The 13,148-nt window shown below is 41.1% G+C and overlaps 1 protein-coding gene across 4 annotated transcripts in view; it reads left to right on the forward strand.

Moving 5' to 3' along the window:
- The window catches only part of LOC147122730 (annexin A5-like), a 78,318-nt gene extending 66,739 nt beyond the window's left edge, over positions 1-11,579 (forward strand). For 3 of the 4 annotated variants that reach the window (XM_086009928.1, XM_086009938.1, XM_086009918.1), the window contains 4 exons: positions 3,445-3,540; positions 3,908-3,966; positions 7,887-8,009; positions 10,545-11,579. In XM_086009928.1, coding sequence (XP_085866054.1) covers positions 3,445-3,540; positions 3,908-3,966; positions 7,887-8,009; positions 10,545-10,607 — 341 coding nt within the window. In that variant the 3' untranslated portion in view covers positions 10,608-11,579. The remainder of the gene's footprint in view (positions 1-3,444; positions 3,541-3,907; positions 3,967-7,886; positions 8,010-10,544) is intronic. The other variant, XR_015081503.1, reaches the window with a different exon arrangement.
- Positions 11,580-13,148: the final 1,569 nt, after the last annotated feature.

Here is a 13,148-nt window from a genome sequence, read left to right on the forward strand (position 1 = left end):
TTCAACAGCCAATGGACTACTTTTGAAGCACAGTCACTTTTATATAGGCAAATATACAACCAACAGTGCTTGAAAAACAACCTTTATAATACTGTTCAGGACAGTAATTATCTTCACTTGTAAGATCTAATTGAAGGTTGAAGCCTCATTTTGTCTGAAGTTCACATGTTGTGTGGGAGGAGAGGAGAGCTGACTACTACGGCACCAATGCATCGTTCCAGAACATTTCAGCTGACCTTGAAGTGGGAGAATGACATGTGATGTTAGCATGTTATGCTGAACTCATTCCATTCCATTTACAGGAAACTTTGTGATATCCGGCACCGACGGGACCGAGCTGTTGCCGATCTATCAAAACTGCCGGACATACCAGCGTTAACGTTGAAGCATACGGAGGTTTTCATCTCCGTATCTGACAACAAACACTGTTGCTTAGCAACAGCTTCAAACAGTCGGCCCGTACCTTGGAAGCGTCTCTGTAGCTTAGCAACAGCTTCAGAGAGACTTTCCAGAGCCTGACTGTTGGGGGGGAAAAAAAAGCCACGAGAAGAAAAAAAACCTAACAAAACGGCTCCTGATTTCTGCCGGTAGATCGAGGTTTCCAGACATACAACCTCCGGATAAACCAAAGTCTCCTGTAATTCGGAAGATCTTGAGGGTTGTCTCAATTTTGACCCCAAGCATACGACAGCAGTGCAGTGGGGTGTGAACTTGTCATGACTTCAGTTGCAACTGTACCCAATATTCTGCCAGTTGTAGTGTGGGGGGGGGATATTAACTCTGGTGTAAAATGCCACCCCTCACCAAAAGGAAATTTTGATTTGACTGTTTGAACCCGAAGCGCGCTCTTTTTCTGCAAGTTTTTTAAATTATGCAGTTACATCATAATTGTAAGTACAACATAGCAAGTGTACATGTTTGCTGATGCCATAGCTGAATTAGATGACAATGGAAATAATAATGGTCTGTAGGCTTACTTACAACATCATAAAATTATTGAAACAAAAGCAAATCCTAGAATATTTCAAATACAGAAAGAATTGATTATCACAGTCACAGAGGATGTTATTTGTGACTTTAATTCAGACAGTTTAGGTGCTGTGGAAGGGCTGGAAACCTGATTGGAGAGGTTCAAACATGAAGTTGTGGGATAGGTTGGCACAGATTTGGGAGGCAACAACACATTCAGAGAATTTAGAGCGGAAGAGGAGATTGGCGATGAGGTGGTAGTTTGCAAGGACAGCGTGGTTGAGGGTGTTTTTTTTCTGAAGTGGGTAATGGACAATGTTCCTGTAAGTTTCAGCGCTCCAGGGACCTCGTGCAGCCGGCTTGCCAGCTTTTCAGTGAGGAAAAACGTGCATGCACGGTCTTTTGAAGGGGCCCCGCGGCGCCAAACAAAATTACAGTGAACATTGGTTATGACTGCAGTTTTAAAGGGGGTGGGCAGTCATGATTCATTAAAACCTAGTAGCAGATTTCCAATTAAATTGGTGTTAACTGAAAATTGTAAAATCATTCAATTTTTATGTTGGAGGTCTGGAATTAGTGAGAGTATGTGGAAAGATCTTGGTGGTGGTGGTGGTGGTGGTGGTAGCAAATATTCAACTGGGACTTTGAAGGTTGAATTGGAGAAGGGTTCCATGAGAACAGCAGTTGAACGTGAGTCTGTCAGTCCTACCCACCCAACCTCCCTCCCATCCCATGGCATGATTGGAACTGGCTCGGCATGGTTTAATCCGCATACTTCAATCCTTCACTGGAGATGGAAGATGGAGGCAAACTTGCACCACAAACATTTTGCCTTCAGAAAGGATCTTAGTTTCAACTGGAAATATGTTTTCTGAAGCAAGGTACTGGCTTGAGGCTCCTAGTTGGTTTCTATTTTTCAATATCCATGGGAGTATATTGGTATGGATGGCAATTGTTTATTCTAGTGTAGATAATCTGATTTTTAAATTTGTTCTTGGGATGTGAGTGTTGCTGGCAAAGTTGGCATTTATTGCCCATCTCTATTGCCCTTCAGAAGGTGGTGGTAGGCCGCCTTCCTGAATTAATGATGAAACTACAGTGTATTTAAAAATAAGCATTGCACAAGCTGCAGAGATAATGGACTGTAAACTTAACCAGCACATTACACCAACATACTTCTTCAAATTTACAAAGCCACGAGCATGTATTCTGACGTGACTTATCAGTCATCTGATTTCTCAACTCCCGCACAAACAGCATGAGCAAGGACTGGAAAAGCTATTGCCTGTTCCAAAAATGGACAGTTGGCAACTATGTTGCTGTATATTTAAATAAGGCCTATCGCACTGTCTCTTCTTACCGTTTTCCTAGGAACTGAAAACACGAACTCCTTTCTCCCCTCAGTCTTTGTTTTACAACTTAAGCTTGTTCTCATCTTGCTACTTCCTGATTTACCTTATCTTTTAGTTTTTTTTAATCTTAGTGGTGTCTACACTGTGGGCCTTTACCCTTCCAATTTTTTTTCATCGAAAATAAGCCTGATATAATGGAAAATATCTTGTATATAGCAATCCTTGACTTGGGCTGGGGAACAGCTGGAACTTGCTTCTTGTAATGATTTCTGCACAAGAGTTTTCCTGATAATTCTTAAACTACCTGCTGCGCTATGTACAGTTGTTTAGAAACTAGACAATATACTTTGCATTTTTGAAACAGAAAATGTTTCAAAATGTTTTCATTGTGTATTTATTACTTTTTGACTGTACTAATTTTGGTCCAGTTGTCATAGATTTTTTTAATTGGTGCTGAGGAGTAGAGCACTTACTTGTTCCATTTTGGGTAACTTAAGTACTGGCATGTAGGATAGTGTAAATTATATGCAAAGTAGCATTTCCTACATTATGCCCTAAGCACACGTTGGCCACCAATCTCCCAAGTACATCCACACTACACCAGTGTGATATTTCAATATGAGCCATTGTGGCCCTTAACTAATAGTTCAGTTATGATTTGACTTGTGGCCAGTAGAAGATGGTTTGAGTGCCTGAGCTAAATTTCAGCTTGTCTTGCAGCTGCTGGAGAAGACACTTTCACGCTAGGCTAGATTTGAAGTCTGATTCTCATGGTTAAAGGACCAGTTTTGGCATAACCTTAATCCAATTAGGAATCACTCTAATTTGATATTTCAGCTCCTTCACTAAATAAGGGAAGTTTCTCGGACCCTGAGGAAGCTGCATTGCAATATTTGTATTAAGGCTGCATAGTAACACTACTTAATGAGAAACTAGGAACAATGTACACCTTGAGTTTCTGGAAATATGAGGTGCTCAAGAATTTTTAAAAACCTTTTATCAGTTCTATAAAAATATCTGCTTCAGGTCTTCGGTTCTAAACACCTGCGCACATTTTTGTATACAAGAAAGGACACAACATTGTCATTTTTGGGAATGACTGTTTTAATGTGCTCTTTTTCAGTTTTTACTGAGTACATGAGAATCTCAGGCTATCAAATAGAAGAAAGTATTTCTTCCGAGACATCTGGAAATCTGAGGAATGCATTACTAGCAGTTGGTAAGAAGTGAGAGCTAATGCTCTATTATATAGTATTTCATAGTACATAGTATTTACAGCACAGAAACAGGCCATTTGGTGTTTATGCTCCACACGAGCCTCCTCCCACCCTTTTTTCATCTAACCTCAGCAACACATCCTTCTATTCCTGCTTCCCCTTAAATGCATCTATGCTGGTCACCTCAACTAGTGGCCGATTGGACTTGCAAGTCATCTCTGCTAACTGTTCCATTTCATTAATTGAAATGAATGGCCTACTAATTCCTTGTGTACACATTAACAGTAGAGCTGTAGGTGAGATTAGCTTCCTTGTCAAAAGGAACAAGAACAATCCAAGCAGATAAATGATGTTTGTGTTCTATTTCAGTGAAGTGTATAAGAGGTGTTCCTGAGTATTTTGCTGAGAGTCTCCACAATGCCATGCGGGTATGTTGAAACTATCTGGTTAATTTCACTTATTCGAGAAGCTGAAATTAAATATTTTTGGTAGAATATTTAATATAAAAATGACCAGCCTCCTTGTACCCACATTCTTGAGCTAAACATAGAAGAAACATAGAAGATAGGAGCAGGAGTAGGCCATTTGGCCCCTCGAGCCTGCTCCGCCATTCAATGAGATCATGGCTGATCATCCAAATTCAGTACCCTGTCCCTGCTTTCTCAATGCAGGGTGCCAGTTACTAGGAACAGTTGCTTTAAGGGTGTGATACCTGAAGACATATTAAAGGAACATTATATAGCAAATAGTTTTCAAAGCTAGTAAGCATCTGATTCTTGATGTACCATTGCATCACTATCTTTCTTTATTACCTTTTAAATGTAGCATCAAAATCAGGTAATGCGAAAGCTCTGTCAGGAAGGCAATGTGTAGTAACAAAGAGAGAAGTGGTCATTGAGAACTGGTGTGAAGGAAGTGTCCAAACATCTGTAAGACAAAGGTCTTCTACCAACCTGCCCCCGCCACACAATACTGCCCCCCAATTACCAAAATCCACGACATGGCCTTGGACAACATGGACCACTTTCCATACCTCGGGAGCCTACTGTCAACAAGGGTAGACGTCGACGACGAAGTCCAACACCGCCTTCAGTGTGCCAGTGCAGCCTTCGGTCGCCTGAGGAAAAGAATGTTTGAAGACCAGGACCTCAAACCCGGAACTAAGCTCATGGTATACAGAGCAGCAGTGATACCCGCCCTGCTGTATGCCTCAGAGACATGGACCATGTGCAGCAGGCACCTCAAAGCACTGGAGAGGTACCACCAATGCTGCCTCCGCAAGATCCTGCAAATCCACTGGCAGGATAGGCGTACCAACATCCGTGTTCTTGCTCAGGCCAACATCCCCAGCATCGAAGCTTTGATCACGCTCAATCAGCTCCGATGGACGGGTCACATTGTCCGCATGCCCGATACGAGACTCCCAAAACAAGCGCTCTACTCGGAGCTCCGGCACGGCAAGAGAGCCCCAGGTGGGCAGAGGAAATGCTTCAAGGACACCCTCAAAACCGCCTTGAAAAAGTGTAACCTCCCCACCGACACCTGGGAATCCCTGGCCCAAGACCGCACAAAGTGCAGGAGAAGCATCCGGGAAGGCGCCAAACACCTCGAGTTGTTTCGCTGGGAGCAAATGGAAGCCAAGCGCAAGGAGCACAGGTCAACCCAAGCACCCCACCCACCCACTCCTTCAACCACCGTCTTCCCCACCTGTGACAGAGACTGTAGGTCCTGCATTGGACTCATCAGTCACCTGCGAACTCATTTTTAATGTGGAAGCAAGTCCTCCTCGGTTCCGAAGGACTGTCGAAGAAGAAGAAGAAGGAAGTGTATATATATATATAATAAATTGCTAACCTACACCCTAGAAATACCTTTCTGTATTAATGTAATTATCGGGATTCATGGTCATGAGGTGACTGGTTGTAGCTTGCTCTATTTTACTCCATTTCTGGTCTGGATCAATGCAAAGTGGAAACTTTCTAGAAGGGAAGCAAGTCTGAAGATTCTTTGGTCGTGCTGATGTGACCGTTTTGGGAGTGGGTTCATTACCTGCTCCTGCACCAGAGGATTTGAACCCTGGTTGTAGGGATGAAAGGACTAGTGTCTAAAGAGGGAAGAAATTGAGGTCAATTTTTCTTTTCTTGTTGGTGTTCAGAGAGATTTAGGTGTCTACGTACAGGAAACAGAGTTAGCATGCAGGTACGGCAAGCAATTAGGAAGGCAATTTGCATGTTGACATTTTATTGCAAGGGGGTTGAGTACAAGAGTAAGGAAGTCTTGCTACAATTGTACAGGGCTTTGGTGAGGCCACACCTGGAGCACAGTTTTAGTCTCCTTATCTGAGGAAGGATATACTTGCCTTGGAGGCAGTGCAACAAAGGTTCACTAGATTGATTCATGGGATGAGAGGCTTGTCCTATGAGGAGAGATTGAGTAGATCAGGCCGATACTCGCTGGAGTTTAGAAGAATGAGAGGTGACCTCATTGAAACGTAGAATATTCTGACAGGGCTTGACCGGGTAGATGCTGAGAGGTTGTTCCCCCTGGCTGGAGAGTCTAGAACTAAGGGCCATAGCCTCTGGATAAGGGGTCGCCATTTAAGACTGAGAAGAGAAGGAATTTCTTCACTCAGAGGGTTGTGAATCTTCGGAATTCTCTGCCCCAGAGGGCAGTGGATGCTCAACCATTGTGTACATTCAAGGCTGAGAGAGATAGATTTTTGGACTCTAGGGGAATCAAGGGATATGGAGATCGGGCGGGAAAGTGGAGTTGAGGTCGAAGATCAGCCATGATCTTATTGAATGGTGGAGCAGGCTCGAGGGGCCGTATAGCCTACACCTGCTCCTAATTCTTATGTTCTTGAATAGTCAAAGGCAGTTTTGACTATTGAAAGTGTTGCATTTTGTGCTCTAGGCTGTTGCTGTGAACTTGAGTTTGTTACATAATTGACAAAATTGATCTGCTATTGAAATTTCTGCAGTTAAACTAGAATAGAGTTTTAAAGTGTAAGAATAGTTTGATTTTTCTGCATCCAAATCCATTTTATCCAATTGTTATGTATGAAGATACTTTACAATGCTCCTTGTGAGCAAAATGATTTAGTGGGCCAAATCTTGCTGGAGTGGGGCATCTCGCTGCATATGCTGTTGGTTAGATTTTTTCCTGCACCCTTCAGCTCAAAATTTTTTGTGTCGTAACTTGCTGGAATTGGGAGCTGAAACCGCCATGGTGAGGGTAAGGGGGCATCTGAGACCTTAGTGGATGGCAGGACCAATAGTGTAATGAGATTTAAAGATTGAGAAAGAAACAGGAAAGATTAAGAAGGAGGGTGAATCATAGTGGATGAATTGGAGTCAATTCAGGCACAGAAAGAGAAATAGAGGGAAAGAAAGATTGGATTAAGAGAGGGAGGAAAAAAGGGAAAAAATCATTTGAAATTAAAAAAATCTCTAAAAATAATTTAGTACATACAGGAATGAGACTAAATGGTTCAAATTGATCCCTTTCTGGGCCAGAGGTTGATTGGCAATGCATTACTAATTATCACATTGTTAAAGGGTACTTATGCTCTTAATTACCAGTTCTAACTTTCTGCAGCAAGTTTAATGGGCAGTTAACGTGCAAACCCAGAAAGTTAACGAGGAGGCCAAGGGTGGGATGCCATTTGTGGAAAGCAAACTCATATTGCATCTCTTAATCCCCTGAACTTGCTGGTTGATTTGCGCATTAATTGCGTGTTTAGTTAATACGCCGTTACTTTTCCCAGCATAATTTGGCCCGATATCACGCAAACGTTAATATAAACAGAAACCTTTCTATAGAATGCAATTCCTTTCAGTTACATAGTAAGCATCATGCTGGGTGCATTGCAAATGAACTTCACCAGCAATGTAGCTTGTTCTTTGTTTGATTGGGAATGTAACTGTCCACTAAACAGATTAATACATGACATGTAATTTATTGGAGGTCCACATTGATGTGTGTTGCTTCAGAGCTCATTTTTGGCACGTTATTTGTTGATTCAATTGGCAGGCATATTCGAATAGAATAAACCAGTGATTGTACACTTCCTAAAATGGCAAGGAAGATTGTTCTAACTGGTTCATACTTGCTGGAGTGTCCTGGCTCTGTAGCTTCCTTTACTGTCCAGTTTAAAGAAAACTTGTTCATGATTTATTGGGGTCCAAACAGTATGTAAAACCAGATTTACTTTGATCTTTAGAGAAGACACTTTATTGAGAATACTGCATAAACCATGCAACAGCAGCATTATCACAATCAGATATGGTGACTTCATCTGAGTCTGTTGAAAGTAGCTAAGTATTTTGACATTTTCTTTTGTAACTAGGGAGCTGGCACAGATGACGACGCGCTTATCAGGATTATGATTTCAAGGAGTGAAGTCGACCTGTTTGATATCCGTGAGAAATTCTCTGCCAACTATGGAAAATCTCTTTCCAGTATGATCAAGGTATGGCCATGAAGCAAAATGTGCTACTTGGTGATAAAGATAAAAGAAAACTAGTCAGTGATTTGCCTCCCAGGAGTGAAAACGACAGATATGAAAGATAGATATATAACTAAACATAAGTTTAAAAATAAATAATACAATGGCCCAGAAATTCGGGTCGGGGGCTTCCCGCGGGTGCAAGCCCCCGACCTGCACTTACCTTGCGCACCGGCAGTTGAGCTGTAGGGCCCCGTGGAATTCCGATCCGGGGCCTGGCCCAGCTGCCAGCGCGCAGTGCTTGCGTGTCCCAGGGGCGCAGTTAGTTCGATGTGTCCCCTGGGATCACATGGGCCATGGGCAGCCAATCGGAGCAGGGAATGCTCCATTCATAAGTCTTGACAGGAAGTGCTGTCAAGACTTATAAATACTACGGCCCCAAAATGGCAGTAAACCTTCAAAATTTTTTTTTTAAATCACATTTTTAAAATAAACTATTAATTACATTAAATAACTATTTTAAACAATAATTTAAATTTTTGATTTTTTTTTAAATATTCTAACGGGGCTAAAAATAAACTTACCTTGCTTTAAAGTATTTAAAAATAATAAACCTGTGGAAAAAATGTTTTAATTTTAATTAATTGACCACTTACCTTGTAAAAAGCAGGCCTTACGCCTGCTTTTTACATTTCTAAATTCTAAAGACTTTTTTTTTTACAGGTTTTTCTGAGGATATGTTCAAAGCGCACGCGCAGCCTCCCCCGCGCACGCGTTCAACCTCTGAACCCCTGCTTTCAGAGGAACGGAAGTGCCGGTTTCCCGCGCATGTGCAGTGCATGCAGGAAACCGGCACTTCCATCGTGCCTACGGGTGAGTACCCCGTGCGTACTCACCTGTGGAGACCCGAATTTCTGGGCCAATAAAGTGCCCTTGTCTGAATGTTAGAAGTATTTGGAATAAGATACTTGAGTAGAGATAACTGGTGTCAGTAAAATGACAATTTAAAGATGACTGAAATATGGTTCCCTCCAGAAAATTTGAGTGAATTCAATATTAGTGGTTTTAGGATGTTCAGGAAAGAGAGAAATGGCAGGACAGGTGGACAGTGTTTTATATACAGGATAACTTTGAAATGAAAGCAGTTTGCCTACACTATTACAGTGAATACTCCTTAAAAGTACTTAACTGGCTGTGAAGTGCTTTAGGACGTTCTGAGGATGTGAAAGGGCCAAGTAATTGTAAGTTTGTTCTTTGTTTCCTGATGTCTTGGAGCAGACATTGAAACAGACTTGAATTGACTCGCATACATTGATGGGGTTAACAATGGAGGACCAGACTCCCAGGGCAGGATAAGGATAAAGGTAACATAATCTGTGAAGGGTTTGGAGGGACAATAATGTGATAGTCATGGGTAACTTCAATCATCAACTCCATATAAATGGGTATATTTAAATGAAAAAAGCCTCTGAATTAGTAGAATCAGAATGTAGAAGATGCTTCCTTTGACCCAGTGTGTCAGGGACCTGACTAGGGATAACACTTATCGTGACCTCCTTGCATGGAATCAGGGCAGCATTCATATTTTAAGTAGTATTGGAATCTTTGAGAGCTACGTATCACAGTTTTAGATAATCTGACAATTGGCACAGCTAAGGCCCAAGACCAAACCATGACTTTGAAAAGGCAAACTACAAAGGAATGAGAGGAATGAAAAGAAAGTGATTGACGGGTACAACTGGCATCTCAGTTGAGGAGAAGTGGAACAAGTTTAAACCATGTTGAATATTCAGGATGAAGACAAACAGTGTTCAAAATGGATGAATAGGACAATTAAAATGGAAATTATAAAAAATATATAAAGCCTTAGGAGAGAGAATATGGTGAACTTCAGGAGGAATATACAAAACCAGCTGAGAGATTGAAGTGTGAAAAGGCCACCAGAGGTTTGAATAAATAAAGAAAGCTCAGCACAACAATAAAGCATTCTCCAGTCAAATGTGTAGAGTAATTTGCTAGGTAGGGTCATCGGCACTAACTTTAAGGTTGCTCAAAATTTACTTTATATTAGACTGGGAAAGTTGGCACTAGCTGAGGTGTCAAATAACTTTCCCCAGACAGAAAGAGGTTTCTAAAGCATAGGAGAAGATTATCTGCCTGCTTTCAGCTGGAAGTGCAGTTATAAAAAGATTAAAGGAATAAAACATTTGGGTTTGCATTTATGCAGCTCCGGTTTTTACAATTTGTAACTTCTCACATTTTTGCCATTAAAATGTTGCGGAAGGAATTGCTTTCAGCTCTTGAGATGAGATGGATCTTTTAAACAAAAGGTTTAGGTGTGGGAAACTTCCAGATGGCTTCAATGGAAATCTGTTCTGTACAGTTCCCCCCTGGCTCTGTTTATATAAGCTGTCCCTAAGCTTGTCTGAGGTCTCATTCCTATTTTGAAAACTGTTGTGAGTACGTGTCATAGTCACAGAAGATCTTTAATATTTCCAAGAGGAGAGTTTATCCTCCTAACCTGCAGGGTTACATTAACAAATTCCTTTTCTTCTGCAGAGCGATACTTCAGGTGATTACAGAAATGCCCTTCTAAGCATGTGTGGTGGTGAAGATATATAATGCTGCTTGTGAAGTAGGCAATTCCACGTACAGTATTGAGGCTTTGGCCTGTATGATTACTTAACCAAATACTATTGTAATGCAGATATTTTTATGAATTAAAGCTTGTATAGCATGTCAAAGAATGTATTTTTAACACTTAAAAAAGGAGTTTGATAGCTCCTCATTATTTGTGGAGTCTGAAATTAGTAATTCCTCTCTGACCTCAGTGGGGTACATTATGTTGAGTTTTATTGGCTTTGCAGCTTGCATATTGCAAATAAGCTTACTCTTTCCCATAATCCAATCTGTAGTGCAGCTGCTAACTTAAAAGCTTTTTATTGTCATAAGTTTGTCTGTGAAATCAAGTGGCTAACGAGAAATTTAATGTCAAGTTATGAGACAACTAAGGACCAACATGAAATAACTAAGGACTAAACATTTGTCTTTGCCCTGCTCCTGGGGGAGACAAGTATTTTAATGCATGTACCAAATGAAGTAAATTAACTAATAATCAGTATGTTCTCTTCTGTCATAACAATGGATCTTGGAGATGACTTCTATTATTTTGCTACCTTGACCTTTAGCATTAATTTGCATGGAAGGTATTGGAGAATGGGGGATGGTGCGAGGATCACTGCACAGACAGATGTTTGGATAGCTAGGGGAAGTTACTAAAATCATTAGTAATGAGGTCGATCTTGGATATAATTGGCAGTGTAAGAGGAAGCTTTTGGTGTCACAGTTTTTCCGGGAGCAACCCTTTAAAGCTTTTTATCCTGTAGGTCATGCACTGCTGCATCTAGTTTCAATTAACATGAGCTATTTCTACAAAGGTCTCTTGATCCTTTAGCTATTGATGAAATAATTGTTACTAAAATAATGTTTACATAGCTGGAGTAAACTATTGCCATAGGGTGAGGGTAATGTTTGTCAAATATTTTATATGGCAGTAATTGCTTTTGGTGCTTAATAAATGGTCTAACAAATAAATCTGTGGTGTGTGTGTTTCCTTTACTTTGATGGATCTAATACCTCAATCAGATGCATTTTGCATCCAATAGATAATTAGTAAGGCTTATTGGACATTGAAAAATAAATTGTGGTGAGAGGATGAGAATCAACAATTTTTGTCTTGAGATTAATGTAAACGCAACTGTTTGCTTTTATTCTAAATCAGTATTAACTTTTTACTTTTAAATTAATATCAGGATTATTAAAAATGCTTGAGTCATTCTGTCACTGGAATTGCATCAGCAGTTTGTCAAACATCTAGGACGTGGTTGGACCCATTTTACAAGGGATTCAGGCACAATCTTTTGGAGCTGCTTTCTGGTCTTTTTATCCGAATAACTGTAGGACTTTAAAACCCAGGAAACAAGTATGGTTGGCATCTGTATAAAAGAGGTAAACATGGATAAGCTGGAGAAATCTTGACACTGGCTACACAAGTGCAAGCTGCTCAAATTAATGGAATATGTGATCTCACTCGGGGTGGGGGGGTGGTAAAAGTGGAGGATGGAATTGACAGTTACAGGATGGGATGGTTATAAAGCCACAGAGCTGGAAGGTTGAGGAATAGGGGAAGGAAGCAGCATCGTTTATAGACGAAATTAATTAGCAGACTATTGTATCCTGCATCCAAATGCCCTTCAGAGGACAAGGAAATGCAGTATATAAGGAAAAACTAAATGCAAATCCTCACTTGTAATTCCCCACAGAAGTTCTTTTTAAAAAGAGAGTTTAACATTGAATGTGGTCTTGATGGGTAATGAATCACTGAAGTTTCAGGTATCTATGTAAATTGTATGGAGTACTTTCTCTAGTACTGCTGCAAATGTCTTAAGTTCATGGACTAATTCAGCCTCTTAGATCCGTATTGAATGGTAGATGGGAGTTCCTGTTTACAACCTTTCTCCCAACCTCTACCATGCCTATGGAATCTGAATTCCCTCTGTGTCCATTCACGTGCAATTTTGGCTGCCACTCCGGACCCGAGCTCATTACTTTTATCTCCCTCTTTTTTCGGCTTGATCTCTTGAGTCTTTCTCTCCTGTCTCTTCACTTTTCTGTCACCCAGTCATGCTACCTTTTCATTTCTCACCTCCTGGGGTACTTTCCCCCTACCAATCCCTATCCCAATCCTTTACAACTCCTCTGCCTTCCCCCTCTCCTGCTGTTCCAAGCTTGAATCTTCCTTGAACAAGCCCATAGCTGTGTCTGTCTTGGCATTCTCTGAAGCGCCCATCGAAGTTCCCATTTCTGTCTCCCTATGAGCAGCACCTAAACTGCCCCCTCCTCCTTTCCCACTGACCTTGCATATTGCCACTACCAGGGCAGAGGATCAGAGGGACCTTGGTGTGCATGTACATAGATCCCTGAAAGCAGCAGGACAGGTAGATAAGGTGGTTAAAAAGGCATATGGGATACTTGCCTTCATTAGCCGAGGCATAGAATATAAGAGCAGGGAGGTTATGATGGAGCTGTACAAAACGCTAGTTAGGCCACAGCTGGAATACTGTGTGCAGTTCTGGTCGCCACACTATAGGAAGGATGTGATTG

This window comes from Somniosus microcephalus, chromosome 2, assembly GCF_052327205.1.
Source record: "Somniosus microcephalus isolate GS21.2 chromosome 2, FLI_Smic_1.0, whole genome shotgun sequence".
Taxonomy (NCBI): domain Eukaryota; kingdom Metazoa; phylum Chordata; class Chondrichthyes; order Squaliformes; family Somniosidae; genus Somniosus; species Somniosus microcephalus.